Here is a 25,443-nt window from a genome sequence, read left to right on the forward strand (position 1 = left end):
AGGCAGAGTCACTTCTAGGAGAAATAACGCGAGAGTATTTATTTAGAGAGACGGAGCGTCCTCGTCACTTGGTCATGCTGGAGAGCCACCCGAGTTTGAACAGTGAGGGTGCGACCGAGTCTTCCTCGTCAGTGACCAGCTGCCTGAACAGGGAGCCGGCCTGCCTGGGGTCGTCTGCTCGGGAGAGCGCCGGCGGGGCCGCCTGCCGCTGTATGGAGAGGAAAGTGCCTTAGCGTCCACCCAGACCCCCGGCCACCCGCCCCCAACTCTGCTCGGGGGTCCACGCGGCGTGCACACGGCGGGTCTGAGCAGCACGGGCAGCTCCTGGAGGGCACTGCTTAGTCCAGATGGAAGAGGACACACGGCAGACTGAGGGGCTGTGGCGGGACAGCCGACACCGGGAGCGAGGACTGCAGGAAGAGGAGCGTGTGCCTCCTCCCTGTGGCGTGTGCCCCTCGGGGGCAGAGGTGAACGGTCAGCTACCAGAAGGAAAGGACAGCTGTGGGGAAAGCTAAGAGCACAGGTCTGGGCTCAGGAGCGGGAGGCTTGTGCACAAACTTTCCCCCCTCACACTTTACTCCCATATCCCAAGTTTTAAAACCCGCTGTTGATTGAGGATTTTGGACCTGACTGGGTTTGATGGCAGGGAATGTGGAAAGGAGACATCGCAAGTACTTTTCTCCAACCAGAGAGCAAACAAGGACCACGTGCTGGAAGGAAGGGAGCTCTGTGAGCTCAGACACACGTGTACACAACACACTTCATAGACCCCGGAGGACTCCCGCAGCTATCCTAGCAGAGGGCAGCTTACGAGACAACGTCTATCAACAAGAACAGGCGAAACTCAAGGAAGCAGACTCCCTACCCGCCTGAGAGAAACGAGAGACGAAACCATCGCTGAAACAGAGCAGTTTTTTTTTTTCCCCCAAATAAGTACAGTCGTAGTGCTGGGTTAGCAGTTAACTCTTCTACCCTCTTAATCTTAAACACAAGCTGTAATCTCGGTCTGTCCTGCACATTTTCTACAGCCTTGGCAGCCTGAGAGTCATTTCTACTGTGAGGCTACTTGATAGTGTCAGTGGGCATCTTTTAAACCTCTCTTAGCTCAAGCTAGTAACATCGTGTACTTCCTTATTGCGCCGCCATTAAAAGCAGCATTAGTGCACCTTGTCAAAAAAAAAAAAAAAGAATGGCATGGGCTACGTTGTATAAACCACACTTATTTTTACAGCCACACAGCTTCTTCATGAACTTCCCTGACAGAGACTTCTTACCTCAGGATATCTGATATGTAAGACTTAACAGAGCTGAGAAAACAGAATAGAAAGAAGCCATCCATTAAAAAAAAAAAAAGAAAGCCATCTGTACATGCAGATGAGGACTGAGGGGAGCCTTCAGGTTGGGGAGAAGCAGGTGGGAGAACTGAAGAAAAGCAGACCCCCTGTAGCCTCCCAGACCTGGGTGCTCCTCCCGCTTGCCCACTTGGTATAGCTGTGTGACTGTGGGCAAGTCATTCCGTCTCTGAGCCTCTGTTTCCTCACTATGAAAAGGCACTCAGCCCATTTGCCCCACCACTTGCCACGATGGAGTGGGAAAGCAGAGGAAAAGTGCTGTCTCATAGTAGGTGCTGAACAGAGGGGGCAGTGACGGGGAGGGTTTGGGGTTTTTGTGTTTTTGGCTTTACCACATGACGTGTGGGATCTTAGTTCCCTGACCCGGGCTTGAATCCACACCCCCTGCTTTGGAAGCACCGAGTCTTAACCACTGGACTGCCAGGGAAGTCTCCAGGGTGCTGGGTTTTTTGCAGCTGCAGCCACTGTAAAAATGGAAAGGAAAAGGCTCCACTCTCTCCCCCCAGCGCCCTGGAATAAGGGGTGCAAGTGGGAGGTTCGGCAGGCATGACCCTATGGCTGGAGATCACCACACCCTCTCCTCCCCGCCTCTACTCCCACCTCTCCCAGCTCCAGTCATCAGCTTCCCTTCCGCGACAGCCCCCACCTCTCTCAGCCACAGCCTCGGTGTTCTCATCTGAGGCTCCAGCCTGACTGCCGCCGCCAGCATTTGATGGGACTCTGATTCATTATTTATTTCCTCAGACTGTGCCTTTTCCCCGAGCCCTGCAAGCTGGGCTGCCTGCAGGAACAAAGTGAACGAACGGTTCCCAGGCACTTCCAGTGGTACATCAGGCAGCTGGACAGAGCCTCCTAGTGGACCCCGTTCACAGATGAGAGAAACTGAGGCTCTGGGAGGTCCACTGGCTTTCCCAGCCAGGATTGCAGAGCTGGGAGCTGCCCCCAGGAATGCTGACTCCGGAGCCTGGTAGAACAACAGAGGGATTCAGGCCACCAGCCAGTGTGGTTGGAACGTGTCCTCTTCATATTATAAGTCATCAAGAGCCATGAATAAAATGTCAAGGGAACACACACACCCCTTCTTCTTAAGGTAGACTAGCTGACTTCATTCTCCCCACAGTGGAAGGGGGGGGCAGCTGGGGGAGCCACAGGGAGGAAGCGTCAGCCTGAAAACAGAGGGGCATTATGGATGGCTTCTGATGGAAGCAAAGGAGCGTGCGTCTCCCAGACTCACTGGGGCCTCCGTACTGAACTGTCCTCGTCTCCGTTTCTGGAGTGGGCCTGCTGACCGGAGCGGGCCTGCTGACCAGAGCGGGCTCGCGTGTGCCTGCTGGGGTGGCCACTCCCAGCTCAGCAGCCCCGCTCTCCCCTCCCCTACCCCCACCCCCGAGGTTGTTCCCCTGCCTAAAGGTGGGAGATGCAGGAGGCCAAGGGAACAGGCAGTCAAGGGGAGGGGGGGGTGTGACATGGGCAAGCCCATAGCAGTCCTGACATGGGAAGGGATGGGGATCAGCCTTCCTGTTTGTAAAAGTTAGGAAACTGAGGCTCAGGGAGCAATGGGAGCGGCCTCCAACATCCTGAGTCTGGTCCTCCACCCACCAGCCCCTGGCCCATACCTGGAAGAGTGAGTTGTCTTTGCCCCCTGCCTGGGCTGTGGAGTCCTCCTCCTCCTCTCCTGGGACATTGATTTATTCATTCATTCTCTCACTCCTCCTCTGCTCTTTCTCTCTCACTCCCTCCTTTATTCAGTGAACATATCCTGAGCCTATGTAGCTCCGGCTCTTCTGCTGACTTCTCTCCCTGGGGCGTTCAGGACAGTGAGCTTTAAGCCGTAGAGTTGGGGTAGGGCATGGGGAGTTAAGGGGTGCTCCTTGCCTGGCCCAGGCCTGAAAACAACGTCTGTGGTCTGTGGTGCTTTGCCTCCAGGCGTGTTCTTCATGACATACGCTTCTTGCAAACCTGTTTGCATCTGTAGAATGGACCTCTGAAGGGCTTGGGACCTGAGCAACTATAAAGAACTATAGCAACTATAAAGAACCTGCCTGCAGTACCTGGGACATCCTCACCGCCCTGTCCTTCCGTAAATTGCCTTGTCCTTTGCTTAAAGAGTCAGGTAGAGAATGGAAATTTAGCCCCAAAGACCTGCTCTGGGGAGTAAGTGATATTTTATATGTTGTTCTTCTTAGACTGGGTCGCACAGTCGGACATGACTGACATGACTTAGCAGCAGCAGCAGCAGGCTTAAAAAAATCTCAGATCTTAGCAAGAAGGTCGGAGCCTTCCAGTCAATTGGAAGGTGAGATGAGGTCCCATTTACTGAGCACCTACTGAGTGCTAGGCATTCCAGAGGCATTGCCTACAATACAATCATTGGCAAAGTAGGAATGGTTTGCCCATTTTGCAGATCAAAAAACTGGGGCCCGGGAAGGCGCTCTCGTGCCCAGAGTTAAAAGGTGACAGCCACGAGACAACTCAGCTTCCAAAGGCCAAGCTCTTCCCGCTGCCACAGCCAGGAAGGCCGCTGCGGGCTCCTCAGTCCTTATCTCCCCACCTTGGCCGTGTACCGTGAGGAGGCTCACGCCTCCCAGACTCCGCACTCACAGAGGCCCGGCTCTCCCAGCTCTGCAGAGCAGCAGGCAGGGGAACGAGTGTCGTGGACATGATTCGCTTCATTTTCCTTTGTGTTCATCTTGGGCCCTGTCCCCGCTCCCGGGTCAGGGAGATGCCAAGTCACCATGCTCCCTTCCATGAGGCCTTTATCTCAAGAGCTGGATCCACCTGCTAACACGTGTGGTTGGTCATTCCCCCCCAACCATCAGCCAGGTCTGGTGAAGCCGTCATCTTACCACCAGCAAGGGAGGGCCCAAGTTTGAAGGCAGACAAACTATCTGGTGGAGCCTCATGGCTGCATTTGCATTTCAGACGTAGAGACCTCCTGGGGATGAGGGTCACGGCCACAACTGACCACCCTCTAGGACGAGTGCAGACGTGGCAGGCTCCTGGTGCTGGGGCTTTCTGTGGCCACCATCTGTTGAAGTCCAGGGAGCCCTTCAGCCTGGGAGCACCCCAAGACCCTCTCCTCACGACCCCTGCCTCACCTCACCCTCTGGATGTGCGGAGGTGGGGCGCTCCAGCAGACCAGAGGCAGAATTAGGAAAGCGGGTGGCCGTGGCCACGTCAGGCAGCGGCTAGATTCTCTCAGCCTCTGAGGACTGTCCCCCTGAAGATGCCAGAGCTTCCCCTCAGTTGACTGGTGGCCAGCACCTGAGTAGACGCAGGGTAATGAGGGACACTGGGCTGCAGCTGCAGTGGATGCCCACAGAGCCTGCCGTGCTCCCAGGGCCTCAGTTTCCCCGCAGCCCTGCATTTGCTCCTGTGCCTCGGTGCACGTGTTGTCTCTGCTCTGGGCCAGCCCCGTGAAAGCAGCTCAGTCTGGGTGCCAGGTGTGTGTGAATCATCACACACACAGGCTCCAGAGCGTGCAGATGAATATAGATATGTGTGTGTGGTTATTTTTTATTTTTTTATTATTTGCTCCATTGCACTTAAGTCACATTTTCCTATCCTCTGATCCAAGCTCTAAAAGCTTTTTGTGGTATAAAATTGCCCATCATCTGATCCACTCTACCGAAATAACCCAGCTTCCCTGCCGTCATCTTCCTTGAAAAGGGGCCCTGCGTCATGCTCTGAGGCGGGCGGGGAGAGGCCTTGCCCGCTGAAAACACTTCATAATAATCCCCCCAGCACCCCCATCCTCCTCTCTCCCTGGGGGGCTGCTCCGGTTTCTGGGGCTGTTATTACTGGAATGCCAGCTGCTTGCTTACAGCTCATCCATACAGACCCGCTCTGTCTGTCTGGGCCTCACAGGCCTCCGCTTAGCTCATCTGGTGGAAATATAATTTCAAAAATAAATGCTGGTGCGATGCACACTTCCCTCTTGCCTCCACTGTGTCTCCTGGCCTCGTCCACGTGGCACCGAGGACCCAGGAAGGCACTGCTGTCTCCCAGAATCCTCCAGTGCTCAGCGGCAGGGGCCTGCAGGGCGGCCCAGCGTGGCTTCTCCTGAGCCCCGTGGTCATTTCCCTGCTTAAATGTGGCATGGGGGGAGAAGTGAGAGCTCGGGAGGCAGAGACTCGGCTCTGGCATACCGTTGCTATGTGACCTTAGACAAACTCTTTCCCTCTCTGGACCCCATGGGTACATAAGAGAAGAGGTGCCTCCCTCCAGGGCATATGGCGTGGTGGGTAACACTGGTTTTATGAATGATTTAAGTATGTCTTTAGGGAAAAAGTACATTTAAAGTTTCCTTACAAATCTTTTAGGCACTTTGGTTTCTTTGATAGCCCCAGAAAGCACTCATAGGTAAGCCAGGACATTTTGAGGCTAATGTAGCATTATGTTGATGCGTAATAAGTAGGAGTCCTGTCAAATTCAAAGCAAAGTGAGTAATTCTGTGAGGTGGGCTGTTCATACCTGGGAAGCAGCCAAGGGTCATGTTTTGAACTCCAGTTTGATTCAGATGGTAAAGAATCTGCCTGCCATGCCGGAGACCGGGGTTCAAGCCCTAGGTCGGGGAGATCCCCTGGAGGAGGGCATGGCAACCCACTCCAGTATTCTTGCCAGGAGAATCCCATGGACAGAGGAGCCTGGAGGACTACAGTCCATGGGGTCACAAAAGGAGTTGCACACAACCGAGCGACTAATACTTGTGACTTTTACTTTTCAGCCACTAAATGCTGTGGCAGTGGGCGAGTGACTGAGTGGCCTGCGCCTCAGTCTCCGCGGCTGCACTATGGGTGTAAGAGTAGTGCTTCCCTCTAGAGCTGGCTGGGGGTTCAGTGAGGTGGGCACATCAGCATTCCAGGCCTGGCACGGAAGGGTGTGTGAGTGCTGTCTGCTTTGCTGCAGTTCTTACCTTACTATGTGAATTGAGGAAGTACAGACATACAGGTGACGTTCATGACCATCCCCTTATGACAGCAGTTTTGTTTTTGTTTTTTTTTAATTATTTCTTTGGCTGCTCTGGGTTTTAGTTGCTGCGTGTGGGATCTAGTTCCCTGACCAGGGATCGAACCCCCACATTGCAAGGAAGGCAGATTCTTAACCAGTGGGCCACCAGGGAAGTCCAATAATTATTTTTATTATTGTTTTTATTTGAGCCCTGGGTGTGTTCCACATCCCACTGGTTACCATGGGGTGGACATAACGGGTCAGAGCGTCAGTACTTGCTGAGCTCTTCATCTCGTGATTTAGGGAGGTATGGCCATTGCTCCCTTCCCCACTGACCTCTGACCATTCCCCCCACTTTCAGATCTGTGCCATCATTGGTGGGACCTTCACTGTGGCCGGCATTCTGGACTCGTGTATCTTTACAGCCTCGGAGGCCTGGAAGAAGATCCAGCTGGGCAAGATGCATTGATGACCTGCCCAGCCCCACGGCCAAGGACCCGGGAGACCACCAGCCCTGCCCTGCACCCCGTCTCCTCCTGCCCTCTGTCTGGCCCAAAACCTGGCTGTGTCCCAAAGTGGGGGTGAGGGGAGGGAGGGGGTGGCTCCTGGGTTCGACGCTACCTCTTTTCCCCAAGTTTAATTTTAGATAAATTACACTGCCTGAAGTTGGGGCACCCCTTTCTTTCCCTGAGGAGCCCCAAGACCAGAGACAAGGCCAGGACAGCTTGGGGACACACTCCTGGGAGAGGTGCAGTCCCTTCCCTGTTGGGGGGAAGCCCAGACCCATGCTGATCAGCTCGCAGCCAGGCTTTGACAATCTCGCAGCCCTCACGATTTGGTCCCACTGGCCACTTGGGTTCTCTCCTGGGCAGGCAGCCTGCAGACCTGGGCTCCAGGTTCTGGGCAAGGCTGCTCAAGGGCACCTCCCACCTGGCTCCTTCAGCAAAGTACGGTACTTCCCAGGCAGGGCCCTGAAATGTGGCGCTGTAGATGGAGCCCTTGCCTCTGCTCCATCCCTTCCTGCCTGACCTAGAGCCCAGGCCTCAAGGCCCTCTCCCACGCCTTTCCTTTCCTACCCAGAAGCAGAAGTCCAGTGGCAGGGCAGCAGCCTGCATAGACTCAAGTCTGCCCACTGGTCACTGGGCGCTTGGCGACTTCCCCTTCCTCTCTTCATCTCATTCCTCTGCACCCCCTGCCAATGTGCCTCAGCCCCCATGCTGTGTGGCCCCAGCATGGCTTGGTGGAGGGGCAGGCTGTGACTGGGAAGTCATCCTTTGAGGACTAGACATGGTTTGTACATCGATGTCCAGATGGGAAGCATCATTTTCTGCGACCCTAAAGTAATCATGTCTTGGCCTTTCCCAGATGGCTGCCAGGGGTCTCAAAGCCTTAGGTGGGAGAAGCCAAGTGGACCAGCCCATCTCCCATCTTAGCACGTCCACCGTGGGCTCCCAAGGGTGCACAGTGCTTGGACCTCTCTGAACCCAGCTGTGGCCCACCTGCCCCACCGAGCTCCCCGTTAGCTGGCCACACAGCAGCTCAGCCCTGGTTCCTGGGGTGGCTCAACTGTTCCTCACTGGCTCCTGGGCGGGCCCCCACCCACTGCTCCCCCTTCTGCTTCCCCTTTAGTCCTGGAAGGGAGGGGCCGCGGTCCAGGCACGAATCCCACCCAGGGAATTTTAGGTATGCCCCTCTGTCCCAGCGAGAGAGCTGCCCACTGTTTTCCATTTATATCAAGATTGTTTGCATACTTTTGTAATTAAGGGGAGTGTCCAGTAGAAGGCATTTTTAAATTATCTCTATGGATGGTTCAAGTCTCTGCCTTTTGTGATTTTTGGCTCTAGATTCCAATTAGAGAAGCTTCCCTTTGCATTTGAGTTGATGGATGTAAGTGTAAACTGTATTTGGTTATTTCTGGTATCTGTGGCCACTCAGATGGATTTTTTTTTTTTTTCCGCATTCACTTCCCCTGTTACAAAAGGAGTCCCTTGGGTGTGTGAATATGTGTGCCTGTACAGAGTGGGCAGGGCAGGGTGGGGAAGTGTGTGGCATGCACGTGAATTGAAATCCCACGTTGATGCATTTAAAAAAAAAAAATCCTTGAGGACATAGGGGATGTCAGTTTCCTATGGAAGAGACACCTCTGACTCATAAGGAAAATCTCAAGGGAAAAAAAATGTTTTAGTTCTTTCCCCACTCATTGGGTTCAAATAGATTAAAAGGCTGATTTTCAGAAACATTGCTGTGTGTTACTTTTGACTTGCTTATGGTTGGGTAGCCTGGAGCCTGGGATCGAAGTCAGAATGGAATTTCATTCTAGAGGAGAGAAGCTGGGAAATACGGGGAATATCTGTGAGCATGATCAGAAAGTCAGGAACCCTTCGATTCGATCTTCCTTTATTGAATCCCTACAGAATGTTCCGCAATCGGCTACTTTCTTTCCTCTTCTTTTTTTGAAAAATTTATTTTATTGAGGTATTTGAGCTTGATTTACTATGCTGTGTTAACCTGATCTACTTACTTTCCAGTTGCATAGCCTCAGTTCAGGTCCTTAACCTCAAGGCACTGTTGCAGAAATTAAATCTATAGTTTGTGCAAATAAATTTTGCACATGTATGCAGGGAGTGGTACATGGTAAATTTTCAAAAACAGTACTTGTTCCACGTAGGTATTCCCAGATCAAGTAAGGGAGACCCCTCACCAGCAGTAAGAAAGGGACTTGGATGGACATTTGCCCTTCCGCTGCCCAGTGCTTCAAAGCCTTCTCTGCACGGACATGGATGAACATATCAGAGATGAGTGTGAGAGCGCACCAGTCTGCAAGAGACTCTTCACGGACCCTCTCTATTCTCTCTGTAACACTCTGTGTGACATTTGAGTTATTGTGACACGCACAGCAGGTGACCAGGAGTACATGCCCACCGTAGTCAGAGGTATGGGCTTCCCACATGGCACTAGTGGTAAAGAATCGGCCTGCCGGTGCAGGGGTCTCAAGAGCCGCAGGTTCAATCCCTGGCTCAAGAAGATGCCCTGGAGTAGGAAATGGCAACTCACTGTAGTATATTTGCCTGAAAAATTCCACAGACAGAGGAGCCTGGCGGGCTATAGTCCATGGCTGCAAAGAGTCAGACACGACCAAGTGTACACACAGACAGAGATGTGTTCCCAAACCTGTTTGTGCCAGCTGGGCTTTGTGCTGTAGTGATGTGACTTAGTTAACCGGTGAAATACGATCAAAAAATGAAAGGATCGAGGAAAACTAAGTTGAATACTTTGGAGAGATCTGGCAAAGGTGAGTTGCCACCCCCTCCTCAAAATGCCTCTGAACTCAGGGAATACCCTGGCAGTCAAGTGGTTAGGACTCCATGCTCCTACTGCAGGGGTCGTGCAACTACCCTCTCCCCCCCAAAAAAGACCCCACCAAATGCAATGTGAAGAAGATGACTGAAAAGGGTTGGGGGAGGACAGTCCTTGAGGATTCTGCATCCACATTGAAAATCTGTAAATTCTTATTCTACAGTAAAGAAAATGAAACCTGGAACCCTGGGATTGGTTTTTGTAAGGACATAGTTTACAAAAGGAGGATAAAGGAGAACTCCAACAGAGGAAATGCAAAGCTCAGTGAAAAGCTTTGCTTAGAGTCAAAAGATGGGCCCAATGTTTTGTGTTATTTTTAGCTTTTTATTTTATATTGGGGCTTTTCTGGTGGCTCAGATGGTAAAGAATCTGCCTGCAATGTAGGAGACCTGGGTTCGATCCCTGGGTGGGGAAGATCCCCTGGAGAAGGGAATGGCAACCCACTCCAGTATTCTTGCCTGGGAAGTCCCAAGGACAAAGGAGCCTCTTGGGCTACAGTCCATGGGGTTGTGAAGAGTCGGACACGACTAAGCAACCAACACACGGCCAGTTAACAATCTTGTGACAGTTTCAGCAGAGCAGAGCGACTCTGCCATATGTATACATGTATCCATTATCCCCCAAACTTCCGTCCTGTCCAGGCCTCAATGTTGAGCAGGGTTCCCTGTGCTACACAGTAATTCCTTGTTGGTTGTCCATTTTAAATATAGCAGTGTGTACATGTCATCCCAAACACCCTAACTATCCCCTGCTGCTGCTAAGTCGCTTCAGTCGTGTCCGACTCTGTGCGACCGCATAGACGGCAGCCCACCAGGCTCCCCCGTCCCTGGGATTCTCCAGGCAAGAACACTGGAGTGGGTTGCCATTTCCTTCTCCAATGCATAAAAGGGAAAAGTGAATGGAAGTCGCTCAGTCGTGTCCGACCCTCAGCGACCCCATGGACTGCGCCCACCAGGCTCCTCCGCCCACGGGATTCTCCAGGCAAGAGTCCTGGAGTGGGGTGCCATTGCCTTCTCCGAACTATCCCCTAGTAACCGTAAATTCAGTCTCTAAATCTGTGGGTCTGTTTCTGTTTTGTAAATAAGTTCATTTGTATCATTTCTTTTTAGATTCTGCGTATAAGGCATATCATATGATATTTCTTGTTCTCTGACTTCACTCAGTATGACAATCCGTGGTCCGTCCATGGACATGTTGCTGCAAATGTCATTATTGCATTTTTTGAGTAATATTCCATTGTATATATGTACCGCATCTTTTTCCACTCCTCTGTCAGTGGACACTTAGGTTGCTACTGTGTCTTGGCTGCTGATGTGTTTTATGTTGATGAAAAAAACCTTTAAGGTAATGTGTGTGTGTGTGTGTGTGTTTAAGCTGCTTGGCATGCTGGATCTTAGTTTCACAACCAGGAATCAAACCCATTGCCCTCTGCAGTGGAAGCATGGAGTCTTCACCACTGGACTGCCAGGGAAGTGCCTGGTGTCGTTTTTATGATTTCTGAACCAGTTCTTTCTGTTACCTAACCAAGTGCAGACTATAGTGTTTTCATGGGAGAGGATTTCTCAATCAGGGCTTATGATACAAACCCAGAGTGGGCTGGGTGATGCTTGGGGGCTGTGCTGTTTCCAGCAGAAATGGATTCTCCTGGGGAGGTGCCGCAGCTGCAGCAGAGGCGCCTCAGTGAGGAGCTCACGGGAGCTCACATGCCGAGTCCATGCTGCTTGGGGGCGGGGCGGTGCTGGGAAGCTTGGGCTGAAGTAGGCTGTAGCCGTGGGGCTTAGAAGTGGCAGCTGTGTAGATAGGTTCTATAGCCGAACGTCACAAGCTTGTTTTTGGTTCTAGCTCAAAACAAATGGCAGGCCACTGGCAAGCCTGATCCCTTCTTAGGAAGCTGGTCCCTTAGCCGCTCCAGCAGATAGAAGCCAATGTGAGGGGCCTGTGTGGAGAACTTTCACCCAAGAAGCTCCCCTGCCCCGCCCCTCCCAGCAGTTGTCCTCTGTCAGTTCTGTGTGATGAGGTCATGCACTGTATTCCGACCAAAATGAGTAATTTTTATCTCAACTCTTATAGTAATAGCTACCAATGGTTCAGGCCTTGTCTTTCTTAATCCTCACAGCAGTCCTACAAGGTGGCAGCTGCCTCCTTTTTAAAGGAGGACACTGAACTTAGTAACTCATCTGGGGCACACAGCTAGCACGTGGTGAAGCTGGCATTCAGACCCAGGCTCGCACGCCACCGGGGTTATGGAGGATTGTGCGGTTCTGCCTTTCTACCCATAATCCCTGTCGAAAGAGTAAACTGACTCCTCCCCCTAAAGAGGGGCTGGGAACTGCAAGTGGGGAGGGTACTTTTGGTTTTCTATTTTCTCCCTTTTAAACAGCCTGCAAAGGAAAGCTGAATTGAACACTGGGGGACTTGATTTTTTCTTTTTAATAGTTTGTATTAGAGCTGAGGTTTGTTTGTTTATTTGGCAGCGGTGGGTCTCAGCTGTAGCACACTAGATCTTCGATCCTTTAGGTACATCATGTGGAATCTAGTTCTCTGATCAAAGGTGGAACCCAGGCCTCCTGCATTGGGAGCATGGAGTCTTAGCTACTGGATCACCAGGGAAATCCCATAGGGGGATCTTCTGCAGCAAAAATTTTAAACCCTTACAACATGATTTTAATTACACAGATAATACATGCTCATAGCCCCACTGGAGGAAATGCAGAAAAGAGCAAAAAGGGAAAAAAGGAAAATTAAAGTCACCCATTATACCTGAAACGAACACAACATTGTAAATAAACTATAAGCCAATACATTTTTTAAAGATCAAGAGTGAATGAAAGTAGGATTAAAAATAAAGTCACCCATAATCCCACTCACTAATCAGGGATCATCATTTTTAATACTTTTGTGATATTCTTCCATAAACAAAATGGAATCATGCTGTTAACATTATTTTGTAGTTTGCTTTTTTCCTCATGTAATAGACACCTTCCTATGTTAGTGGATATTCTCATTATCTTATTGGCTGCAAGATAGCAATAATGATTAGGTATCTGATAGTGGATGGATCATGCTCCCATCTCATTCAGAACCTGTTTTCTCACCTGTAAAAGGGACACTTTAAAGCATTGTTTACTAGATTAAATAAGGTAATGTTTATAAAGCACAATGTCTGACAGTAAATGCTCAACCTAATACAACAAGCTGTATTAATTCACTCATTTAAGAAATAATAGTTTCTTGGAATTTCCTGGCAGACCAGTGGTTAAGACTCCACACTTTAACTGCTGAAGGCTTGGGTTTGATCCCTTGTCAGGGAACTACAATCCCATGAGCCACATAAAGTGGCCAAAAAAAAAAAAAAAGCAAATTATTTCTACCATGTGTTAAGTGGTTACTTTGTGCCAGACAATGTGCTAAAGATTCACTGAATCCTGACACCAGACTCAGGAGGTGGGGACTCTTATTATTCCCATTTGACAGATGAGGAAAGTGAGTGACCAAGAGGCTAAATATGTCACCCAAAGCTCCCAGGCCAGTAAGTGGTGGAGATCCAAACCCAGGCAGTCAGAATCCAGGACTCTCACACGTCCCCACCACATTACTCTCTGTCTCGGAGGCATAAAAATGTTCCCCTGGCATTCCCTCTGAGCCAGGCACCATGCTAGATCCTAGGGCTTCATGCCAGTCTCTGTGCATGTTTCCAAGGTAGGCATGTGGCAGGATAGTAACCTTCTATCTATTAAATCTATTAAATTCTATTAAATCCTATTAGAACGGCAGAACCTCAGTCTTTTGTCATTTTATCTAGTGATGGCCCTTAATTCTTTTGAGCCATAGGAGGCAGAGGCTTCCCACATGGCGCTACTGGCCAATGCAAGAGACATAAGAGATGTCAGTTCGATCCCTGGGTGGGGAAGATCCCCTGGAGGAGGAAATGGCAACCCACTTCAGTATTCTTGCCTGGGAAATCCCTTGGACAGGGAAGCCTGGTGGGCTACAGTCCATGGGGTTGAAAAGACTCAGACATGACTAAAGCAGAGGGCAGAGGGTGGGGATGAAGAAATGGCTCTCTTCTCTGGTTGATGGTAACTATATCTTGATAATCTTGGGTTGTAACGATCTACCTTCACATGGTTGCCCCTCACCAGTGAGGCCCTGCTCTCCTTGGGAGCAGGGACCAGATTTCACTCCTTCCTGTATCTCTTTGCTCTAGCCCTAAACTTGTGCCACCATGTAGGTACCACATACATGGCAAATAAATTAATGAGCAACTGGATGCATGTGTGGGTAAATGAATGAATGTGATAGGGAAATAATGAATGAGCCAAGAAGGGGCCACTGAGCCAGTGAATGAATGAATGTATGAATGAACAACTTCTTGGGTGCTTGGGTCTGATGAGCGCTGTAAGGGCTACTCTGAAAACTCTATGACCATCTATGTGCACTCAGTCATAATGGCATTTGCTTCCGCCTTGCCCATTGGAAGTGACTTCCTTTTTACCCCAAGCTTTATTGAGATATAATTGAACTATAACATTCTGAATTTAAGACGTACTGTGTGTTAACTTGATATACCTACATATTGCATCATGATTACCACAGCATCAGTTAACACCTCCAACACCACACATAATCATATGTGTGTGTGTTTGTGTGTGTGTGTGTGTCTGTCTGTCTGTCTACCAGGAGTGGAAGGAGGAACTCTGGCACGACCAGGCGGGGTGAGGTGGGGACAAGGTGGGCAGGGGTGGGCGGGCCCAGGGTGAGTCGGGCAGGGCAATGGCTCCAAACCTGCAGGGTCGCTAGTCGGAAGAATCCCAGCTGTGCTACCAAGTTTTTAAAGACTCACAGAATTTAAAAAGGGAGAGCGAGCACAGCTTCAGTTGACACGAGCACACTGCACGTGTTAGATCAGACACAGAAAGCTTACAGTTTGCATCTTTGGGAGTTAATGGCCAAAGTGTGATTCTGGTGTGGCCTTCCCTTAGGGCCATTGTGGAGCAAGGCCCACAAAGAGGCCTCTGCTCTCTAGGAATAATCTCTCTGCCTGCATGCTCAGTCTGTCCGACTCTTTGCGACCCCATGGACTGTAGCCCACCAGGCTCCTCTGTCCACTGGATTCTCTAGGCAAAATACTGGAGTGGGTTGCCATTTCCTCCTCCAGGGGAATCTTCCTGACCCAGGGATCAAACCACATTGGCAGGCAGATTATTTTACCACTGAGCTACCTGAGAAGCCCTTAGGAATAATAAAGTGAAGTGAAGTCACTCAGTCCTGTCTGACTCTTTGCGACCCCATGGACTGTAGCCTACCAGGCTCCCCCGTCCATGGAATTTTCCAGGCAAGAGTACTGGAGTGGGCTGCCATTAATAGCTGGTTGTAATTGAGTGCTATGTGCCAGACACTGTTCTAAACACACAAAACCGGGTTAACACACTTAGTCTTCATCACAATTCAACGAGTCATCTACTTTAGATCATCCCCATTTCACAGATAAGTAAACAGGCTCAGAAATATGGAGGCATCTCCCCAAGGCTCAGCAACTTGAAGAGCCACTTGAGTTCATGTGTCATTCTACAACCCCAGCTTTTCTAAAAGACTGGGGGGAAGTTTTGCAAAAGACAAATGGTTGGTTTGTAATGTCCCTCAAACATTGGTGCACCTCAAAGTCTTTGGTGAGGGGAGTGCTTGCTCTAAATTCAGAGCCCCTGACCCCAACCTAATACTGTCTGATTTTGTAGGGCTGTAGTGGAACATGAAAATTTGCATTTTGAACAGATATAAACATCTGAATGCAGAGTTCCAAAGAATAGCAAGAAGAGATAAGAAAGCCTTCTTCAGCCATCAATGCAAAGAAATAGAGGAAAACAACAGAATGGGAAAGACTCGAGATCTCTTCAAGAAAATCAGAGATACCAAAGGAACATTTCATGCAAAGATGGGCTCAATAAAGGACAGAAATGGTATGGACCTAACAGAAGCAGAAGATATTAAGAAAAGATGGCAAGAATACACAGAAGAACTGTACAAAAAAGATCTTCATGACCCAGATAATCACAATGGTGTGATCACTGACCTAGAGCCAGACATCCTGGAATGTGAAGTCAAGTGGGCCTTAGAAAGCATCACTACGAACAATGCTAGTGGAGGTGATGGATTTCCAGTTGAGCTATTCCAAATCCTGAAAGATGATGCTGTGAAAGTGCTGCACTCAATATGCCAGAAATTTGGAAAACTCAGCAGTGGCCACAGGACTGGAAAAGGTCAGTTTTCATTCCAATCCCAAAGAAAGGCAATGCCAAAGAATGCTCAAACTACCACACAATTGCACTCATCTCACATGCTAGTAAAGTAATGCTCAAAATTCTCCAAGCCAGGCTTCAGCAATATGTGAACCGTGAACTTCCTGATGTTCAAGCTGGTTTTAGAAAAGGCAGAGGAACCAGAGATCAAATTGCCAACATCTGCTGGATCATGGAAAAAGCAAGAGAGTTCCAGAAAAACATCTATTTCTGCTTTATTGACTATGCCAAAGCCTTTGACTGTGTGGATCACAATAAACTAGAAAATTCTGAAAGAGATGGGAATACCAGACCACCTGATCTGCCTCTTGAGAAATTTGTATGCAGGTCAGGAAGCAACAGTTAGAACTGGCCATGGAACAACAGACTGGTTCCAAATAGGAAAAGGAGTATGTCAAGGCTGTATATTGTCACCCTGTTTATTTAACTTATATGCAGAGTACATCATGAGAAATGCTGGACTGGAAGAAGCACAAGCTGGAATCAAGATTGCCAGAAGAAATATCAATAACCTCAGATATGTAGATGACAGCACCCTTATGGCAGAAAGTGAAGAGGAACTAAAAAGCCTCTTGATGAAAGTGAAAGAGGAGAGTGAAAAAGTTGGCTTAAAGCTCAACATTCAGAAAACGAAGATCATGGCATCCGGTCCCATCACTTCATGGGAAATAGATGGGGAAACAGTGGAGACAGTGCCAGACTTTATTTTTTTGGGCTCCAAAATCACTGTAGATGGTGACTGCAGCCATGAAATTAAAAGAGCTTACTCCTTGGAAGGAAAGTTATGACCAACCTAGATAGCATATTGAAAAGCAGAGACATTACTTTGCCAACAAAGGTCCGTCTAGTCAAGGCTATGGTTTTTCCTGTGGTCATGTATGGTTGTGAGAGTTGGACTGTGAAGAAAGCTGAGCGCCGAAGAATTGATGCTTTTGAACTGTGGTGTTGGAGAAGACTCTTGAGAGTCCCTTGGACTGCAAGGAGATCCAACCAGTCCATTCTGAAGGAGATCAGCCCTGGGATTTCTTTGGAAGGAATGATGCTAAAGCTGAAACTCCAGTACTTTGGCCACCTCATGCAAAGAGTTGACTCATTGGAAAAGACTCTGATGCTGGGAGGGATTGGGGGCAAGAGGAGAAGGGGACGACAGAGGATGAGATGGCTGGATGGCATCACCGACTCGATGGACGTGAGTCTCAGTGAACTCCGGGAGTTGGTGTTGGACAGGGAGGCCTGGTGTGCTGCGATTCATGGGGTCGCATAAGAGTCGGACACGGCTGAGCGACTGATCTGATCTGATCTCAGTGATTGTGAAGAAGCAACTCAGCCAATTGCATTTAAAGCACCACGATGTATAATCACCCCGATCATTTGCCTAAACAACCTCTGAGGAGGGTAACAGGGGCCAAGTTTTGAGTAGGAAAGAGACTATTAATAATGTACCTTTAAAAAGAACAGGTGGCTTCCCTGGTTGTTCAGACTATACAAAATCTGCCCGCAATGCGGAAGACCCAGGTTCGATCCCTGGGTCGGGAAGATCTCCTGGAGAAAGGCGTGGCAACTTATTCCTGTATTCTTGCCTGGAGAATCCCCACGGACAGAGGAGCCTGGTGGGCTACAGTCCATGGGGTCACAAAGATTAAGACACGACTGAGCGACCAACACACACATAAAGAAAACATCAACAAGGCTTTATTGCAAGCCCTACAAATCTGCCCTTTCTCTCCGGCGGCACCAAGTAGCGGGTTCCGGTCGTGATCCCCGGAGCCGGAGTCGCCTAGCCACCCAGGGTCCCTGGAAACGAGCCACTGCGATCCCACCCCAAACCTCAGGGGGCGCTATTCAATTTCGTTCTGATGGGAATGGAGCATTGTTTTCTTTCTGCGCTTGCGCAGCAAGGAAGCCTCACTTCCGTCCATACGCGCGCACCGTCTGAACTCGGCGGTCCCTCGGTGAGTGAGTGGAGCCGGTGAATTCTCCGGCCAGGAAGCCCTCAGCTCCACTGGACTCAATCCTGCCTGCCCGGGGGTCTGCCCGCCTCCCCAGAGATCTCTCTGCGTGACCCCCAACCGTGCATTCTATTGTAGTCTGAGCGCTCGTCCCTTCAGCCTCAAGGCCCCAGTGCCGCCCCCTCCCCACCCCCGTTTAGTTCAGCATGCGCCCTCCACGCTCGTCTTGCTCTGTGTAACACCCAGACCTTTTATATCCTTCGTTTTCCTTCCTCAGTCTCCTTCCGAGGCCACCTCCCTAGAACCCCTGGGCGGGGATGGAGAGAAGTGTCCCGGATGGAGAGAAAGCCCTGGTACCCCACCGAGCGTCCCTTCGCTCCTTCCCTTGTCTCTATTTGCAGACGAACACGATGAAGTTCAACCCCTTCGTGACCTCGGACCGCAGCAAAAACCGCAAACGTCATTTCAATGCCCCCTCCCACGTGCGCAGGAAAATCATGTCGTCTCCACTCTCCAAGGAGCTGCGACAGAAGTACAACGTCCGCTCCATGCCCATCCGCAAGGACGACGAGGTCCAGGTAATTGTCTCCCGGGCTCTAGTTACCCACGTGCGTGGCGCTCGGGCGCTGTCTTTGCCGGAGAGTGTCGGCAGTGCTTGGACGTGGAGGAGTCAGAGACTCACACGCCCTCAGGACCGGGACAGATGATGTGACCCTGCAGGTGACGGGAGTTGGGGCCCAGAGTCACCAGAGAGCGCCTGCCTGCTTAATTTAGAGCATTCCAACTCAATTCTTTAATAATAATAATTTGAGAAGTTTTGCTTTGCTTTACCAGCCAAGCAAAACAATGCTTTGTTTTTAGTCCAGAGGTTGCTAGTTCCCAGACACTGCTCGGGGGAAGCGTGTTGGGTCTTTGCAGGGGAAGGTGTTGGAATAAGAGTAAGATTTTGGCATCATTGGGTTTAGTGGAAGCTGAACGTTTGATGGTGCTGGATTTGGCAGGGAGAATGGGGAAGCAAATCAGAGGCGTGACATTTTGAGAAAGTATAAGTTGTCTGTTCTCTGACTGGAGCTTAGAATGTTTAGTAGGGAAGGGAAGTGAAGGTGAGTAAGACAGAGCAGAGCTATATTCACAGCTTGAAGGAATATATATTGAGGATTTACCAGACCAGGCACCGTTCCCTAGAACTCTAGCGGTGAACATCATCCACAGGGTCCCTGTTGCAGTAGGGCTCGAATTTGAGAGCGGGGTTCCCGGCCTCCGCACTGGTGACTTCTTGGGCTGGGTAATTCTTTGTTGTGGTGAGCTCTCCTGTGAACTGTGGGATGTTTGGCAGCATCCGTGGCTTCTCCCCACTAGATGCCGGTAGCGCCTTCTCACAGTTAGGATAAGCAGCGCTATCAGTATTTCCAGGTATTGTCCCTGGGGAGCAAAATTCACCCCTGACAACCTCCCCCAATCGAGAACCATTATTTTAGAGAATGAAGTAAGGAATTTGGTGTTTCTGTAAGGGACTGGGACTTGGAAGGTTTGAGGAAGAAAAGGTCGGAAGCAGGAGAGAAGTTAGGTTGAGAATGTGACAGGAATAGAGTGGAAAAAATAATTTGGAAGTATGGTCCAGCCTCTTGTCTTCTGGACCCTTCCCATCAGACATGCTCTAGAACGGGGGATTGCAAGTGCCTGTAGGTGCCAGTCAGGGACGTGCAGGAATGCCTGTAGGTGCCAGTCAGGGACGTGCAGAAACGACTGTAGGTACCAGTTAGGGGTATGCAGGCTCTTCAGTTGTCAGATTCTCCAGTTTTGTGAGACCTGGAAAACCTGGATTCTTTGTTTTATAGAAACTGCTTTTGGCTGAGACCACCAAAAACCTCTTTATGACTAAATTCAATGGTCCCATCTTCGTCTGACTGTCCTTGACTTTTTCAGCAGCATTCGGCATGGGTGGCATCACCTTACTCTTGAAATTATCTCCCTTTTTAGCTTCTGTGACACTTCAAGCCCACAGTTGACTTCCAGCTTCTCAGCCTCCATTGCTGGCTAGTTCTCCTCTGTCTGATCCCTAAATACTAGAGTTTGTCAGGGCCTGCACCTGCTCTTCCATTGGCTGGCCTACATTGTCTACCTAGGTGGTAATACTTACACCTAGAGTTTTAAATATCTGCTCTAGGCTAACACCTTCCTCCTTTATATCCTGGTTCAAACCACTTTTCTGACCACAGACCTAAGATCTAACTGCCTGCTGAACGTCTTTATTTGGATATCTCACAGACATCTCAAGCTTCTTATGCGTGAGATCCTGACATTCCCACTGCCTCTAAAATCTGATTCTCCTCCCATCTTTCACACCTCAATAAGTGATGCTTCTATTTCCCCACCTGTATGTACCATAAACCTTCAAGTTATTCTTAACTTTCCCTAACCCCTGTCTTCTGTCACTATGGCTTGTTGATTTTACGTTCAAAATAAGTCTTAAATCTGACACTTCTTTATATATTTCCATTTTAGTTCAAAGCATCTTCAGCTTCCACTGTTACCCTAATCCATTCTCTACAAATTATTTGCAAATCAGAGTTTACTTAAAACCTATCAATGGTGCTTGATGTGCTAACTATAACATCTAAATCATTGATAAGGCTCCAGTGATCCAGTCCAGGCCTAATTCTCCAACCTCATCTCATTTTATAAGCCCCCCACTTGCACTGTACATCAAACACATCTTTTCAGGTCCTTAGAATGCTCTGGGTCTTTGTCCAGAATGCTCCCTCTGCCTGGAGTGCTTTTTTTCCCCTTTACCTAACTCCTCATTTTGCAGGTCTTACCATCTCAGTATCTTCCCATGTGCCCTGTTCATGGATCATATATCTGTATGTTTACCTGTTAACTGCTTACTACTCATCAGACCAAGCTCCCTGAGGTCAGAGAACTTCTCTGACCTCAGTGCAGAGCCTGGCACACAGCAGCGGCACAATCTGGATGGAATTGGAACGTGAGATAAAGAAAAGGGGGCATGAACTGTTTGCTTTTTAGATATGAAGACAGTGAAACTCAGGTAAAATAATAAAGAGTAATATAGAAAATGAGTGTCCAGGCTAGGAATACAGGTCTCTTAACTCCAGAGGTCATTCAGGGTAAGCACGTCTCCAGCCAGGAAAGTAAAAATAGTCCAATTAGGTTTGTTAAAACTGCCTTTTCTCTCTTGGTATCTTCTAAGTCTCACCTGCCTCTTTCTCTGAGTAGTTGGGTCTTCCTCTTACTTTACAGAGGGAATTAAAACTGTCATCCAGGAACTTCCAGAGCTCCTGGCGCCACACCCTCTGGCTTAATACCTGCATTTCCACCCCTCCTGTCTTCTTTCTCTCCTGTTATAAATCCTGTTTCTATCTGAAGCGCTCCCTCTGCCACTGAATGTGACATCCACCACTCTTTTCTCCCCTCTTCAGATCCTTCTATCCATTATCTCCTTTCTCTACAGCTTCCTGTACCTTTTCCTCCTTGCTTGTTCATTTAAACACATTAATGTTTCCCCTTCTTAAATAATAAAAAATTATCTCTTAACTTCACATCCCCATAGAGCACATGTCCTCTTTCCAATCCTCTTCAGATCCAGGCTTCTTGGGCCAGGCTTTTTTCATCTTCATCTTTCCACCTCTGGTGAATTCACGGCCTTACCATAAACGACTTTCATCCCTCTGCTCCACCAAAAGCACTGTAGCCACGACCACCAGTGCCCAGCTTGTTGTCATCTGTTACTTAATCCTTTCTCTTCTTGACCATTCCACAGCATCTGACCTTCTTCTCGTCACTCCTGTAACACCATACTCCCTGGTTTCCCTTTTATTTATTTATTTATGGTTGTGCTGGGTCTTCATTGCTACGTGGGCTTTTCTCTAGTTGTGGCAAGCGGGAACTGCCCTCTGGTTTCATAGGTGGGCCTCACTGTGGTGACTTCTCGTGTTGCGGAGCACGGGCTTCAGTGCTTGTGGCCTACAGGCGCAGTCGTCGCTGCAGACAGGCTTAGTGGCTCCGTGGCATGTGGGATCTTCCCAAGTCAGGGATTGAACCTGTGTCTCTCGCGTTGCCAGGCGGATTCTTTACCCCTGAGCCACCAGGGAAACTCCCTGGTTTCCCATTCTTTCAGGCCACTTCAGTCTCTTGTAAACCCTTCCAAAATGTTGGCTTTTCTTAGATTTCTACATTCTGCCCTTGTCTCATACCAGCAGTTCCCTGAGTAAACTCAGGCTTTGAGTTGCCATGTCTGTGGATGACTCTCACGTCTTTGTTGCCAGCCCAGTTGGCCTTCCCCGTGTATGGAATCGCCCCGTTGCTTGCCTCTGGGAAAGGCAGGCCCGTACATCCAGGTGCCCAGCTGGACTCTGGATGTCCTCCTCGCCGCGTCCCTCACCTCTCAGTCCATTGACCGAGTCTTTTTCCGTCTCCTTCCTCACTGGGTCTAATGTTTAATCTACTTTTTATCACAGGTGTGTTGACTCCTTTTTAACATCTGTCTTTAGTCTTGATTAGAGTATTGAGACTCCGTTTCTTTACATGTGGCATTTTCTCTGCTCATGTGGCTGCTGTGTAATAGGCTCGTGCCTTTAGGAAAACCATAATCTAGTTGATTTTTAGAGTAGAATTAGAGTATGAACAGATGTTTAATGTGTGAAAATAGCCCACAATGTTTTAATTTGACATTTTAATTTTTTTCTCATGATAAAATATTTGTATTAACTGTAGAAATCTTGAAATGTGGACTAATATAAATTAAGAATTCTACTTCCTGTCTAATGGCAACCATTAGATATATAACATTAGATAACATAGAATAGATAACCATTAGATATATATCTAATGGCAACCATTAGATCTGTAACATTAGATAACATTGGATAGATAACATTAGATGACATTGGGATATATTTTCTTCTTGTGTATCCCATATGTATGAAGCATGTACACACAAGATTCAGACTGTACTGTTTTTAGCTTTGTATTCTTTTTTCTCTAAAGGTCATATCTTGAAAATTTCCCTAGGTCATAAATTGTTTTTTGAAAACATGGGCCTTAGATAGTTAGGTGAGAATCTCAATATAATTTCTTTCTTTCTTTTTAAATTGAAGTGTAGTTGATTTACAGTGTTGCGTTAGTTTTATTCTCAGGACTAGTTGTGTGATGACCAACCTACTTCAAGGAATGTTATGTTCAGGTAAGAGAAGGAAAAAATCCAGGTGAAGAACCTCCACCTGACTTAGAATAACCCAGAGCAGATTTATACGGTGGGGGGAAGGGGGGGGTGTGGAGGAGGCTGAATTTGACTGCCAAGATTAATCTGTTTTTTGTGCAAAAAGTTTCATTGTTAGCCTGTATGTTCCTGATCATTAGTTTCCTTACTGTGATATTCAGGCATTTGCAATGGGGAGAATTCAGTTTTGTATTTTCCCTTAGGTGGTTCGAGGACACTACAAAGGTCAGCAAATTGGCAAGGTAGTCCAGGTGTATAGAAAGAAGTACGTCATCTACATTGAACGGGTGCAGCGTGAGAAGGCTAACGGCACGACTGTCCACGTGGGCATTCACCCCAGCAAGGTATGGCCCGGCCACACAGTGGCAGCGGCTGCGTGTCCCAGCCTTCCTGCTGGAGTTGTTGGGCATCAGTATTGCCCACACAGGCAGATGTGATAAGGACTTTAGAGGGAGGTCAGGCAGGCTTGGCTGGTTCACTGGCTAGTGGCAGCATCAAGGATCCAGATTCTTTTCTTGTGTGCTCTGTCATCCTTGGTGACGGCCCGTCTGCAAGCTGGTAGCAAGAGTGCTGCAGGCATGACTTCTCCACGAGGGAGTGTGCAGAGGGACTAGAGAGAACACCTCTTCCTTCAGCCCTCACTCCCAGCTAGTGAAATTGACCGTTCCTCTCTTAAACTCCCAGCTTATACGCTGTAGATTCTCTCCTCCAGAGTTTCAGATCCTTTAAGGGCAGAATGGTTGGGTCTCACTCATCTGTGTGATCTCTATATCGCCCAGTAGCTGGTGGGAATGCAGTATTTTAAAAAACAATGTATTTTGCCAGCCAGGGGATGATAGACAAACCATTCATGTTGGTAGTATAAACTTCAATCTTTGTATCACTAAACTACATAAATGGTCCCTAGACCCACAGGAGTTAGGGATTGGAGATTGGGTAGCAGGAACCCAAGCTGCTATCATTGAGGGATGATCTGCTGTATAAGATAATTATGCTTTTAAGTCCTTTCCCCTTAAAAAAGAAATCAAGATCTATTTGTTTTCTCATCCTAACAGGTGGTCATCACCAGGCTAAAACTGGACAAAGATCGGAAAAAAATTCTTGAACGCAAAGCCAAATCTCGACAGGTTGGGAAAGAGAAAGGAAAATATAAGGAGGAACTTATTGAGAAAATGCAGGAATGAATATACCCTGTTGCACAACCATGGTTTATCTGTAGGTTTTTTACCTGGCATGTAGGCCTTTAAAACTTTTCAAGATGTCTCTCTCTCTCGAGTATTTTATTTCCTTCCTGTTTTGTTATTATTATTTATGTGGTTCTGTAAATCCACTTCTGCTGTTTTGATTAATAATTTTATGAATAAAAATTGGAAATGTTTTCTTGTTCCGAATGGTATTTACTGCTTTATAGGTAAAATCCATCTTAATTCTCAGTCCCCCATTGGGAGTCTTTCACACTTTTAATCTACAGAGAGCAGCACAGTAGTAGCTGTGAGATTAAGACAGCCCTGCTCCTGCTTAGACCCTCATGCTGACGGGCTGGACAGGACAGGGCTCTGGTTCCTGATGCAGAGGTCTGCCCCGCTCGACGGAAGTCAGCCTGTGCCTGGCAGGCACAAGGCCCCACCGAGAGCAGTGCCGCTCAGCACTCCCTCTCTGGCCTGCCGCACTGCCCTCTGGCCAGCTTCCTCTCCTCCGCACCCTAACCGACCCAGGGACGTGGAGCTCCCTGACCCGGCTGCCTGGCCCAAGTCTTGACATTGCTAGTGCTATCTCGTGTGACTGAAATGCCCTCTCCTAAAGAAGGTTCAGGAAACGGATGGCCTACAGGCAAGACTTGACTTGGTTCACAGGTTTTTGGGTTTTTTTTTTTTGGTCCTATTGTTTTCGTAACTTTAAAAATTAATTTCCAACATATAAAATGTAACAAGAGCACAGAGAAATCCAGACCTTTTGCTTCATCTGGCTGCATGAGGCCCTCAGCTGCGCAGCATCAGTGTGTGGAGACGGGACTCTTCTGTCCTCACTGGACTCCAATCTAACTTCTAGTCATTCCTTAAGATTAGCCTCAGAGCCACATCTAAAATCCTACCTTGCCCCTGTGGTAAACAATCTATTGATTAATACATCAAACTCAGCCTTTTATGGCTCTCTAGTAATACAGGGTTTATCTGACACTGATGTTTCTTAATACATGTTGACTGATCCCATTATTTAACATTTTCACTGCTGAAGAAAATGAGTTTAGGTTAAGTACCCAAATCCCAGAGAGCATAAGAGAGCTAGGATTTGAACCCAGA

General features: G+C 48.6%; 2 protein-coding genes across 2 annotated transcripts in view; both read left to right on the forward strand.

Annotated features, from left to right (window-relative positions):
* ERGIC1 (endoplasmic reticulum-golgi intermediate compartment 1) overlaps nt 1-8,541 on the forward strand; it is a 115,336-nt gene extending 106,795 nt beyond the window's left edge. The window contains exon 10 of the mRNA XM_006058699.4: nt 6,664-8,541. Coding sequence (XP_006058761.2) covers nt 6,664-6,771 — 108 coding nt within the window. The 3' untranslated portion in view covers nt 6,772-8,541. The remainder of the gene's footprint in view (nt 1-6,663) is intronic.
* Nucleotides 8,542-17,752: 9,211 nt separating this feature from the next.
* RPL26L1 (ribosomal protein L26 like 1) lies at nt 17,753-24,521 on the forward strand. The gene is made up of 4 exons (XM_006058700.4): nt 17,753-17,907; nt 18,306-18,482; nt 23,347-23,487; nt 24,199-24,521. The coding sequence occupies exons 1-4, from the start codon at nt 17,812-17,814 to the stop codon at nt 24,325-24,327; spliced, it is 543 nt and encodes a 180-aa protein (XP_006058762.1). The 5' UTR covers nt 17,753-17,811; the 3' UTR covers nt 24,328-24,521.
* The last annotated feature ends 922 nt before the right edge of the window (nt 24,522-25,443 follow it).

Source organism: Bubalus bubalis, chromosome 19 (genome assembly GCF_019923935.1).
Source record: "Bubalus bubalis isolate 160015118507 breed Murrah chromosome 19, NDDB_SH_1, whole genome shotgun sequence".
Lineage (NCBI taxonomy): Eukaryota > Metazoa > Chordata > Mammalia > Artiodactyla > Bovidae > Bubalus > Bubalus bubalis.

Coding starts and splice junctions, on each gene's coding strand:
- RPL26L1 (XM_006058700.4), top strand. CDS start 17,812: ATGGGAATGGAGCATTGTTTTCTTTCTGCGCTTGCGCAGCAAGGAAGC. Junction 17,908..18,305: donor CTGAACTCGGCGGTCCCTCG/GTGAGTGAGTGG, acceptor CTCTATTTGCAG/ACGAACACGATGAAGTTCAA. Junction 23,488..24,198: donor TGGGCATTCACCCCAGCAAG/GTATGGCCCGGC, acceptor TCATCCTAACAG/GTGGTCATCACCAGGCTAAA.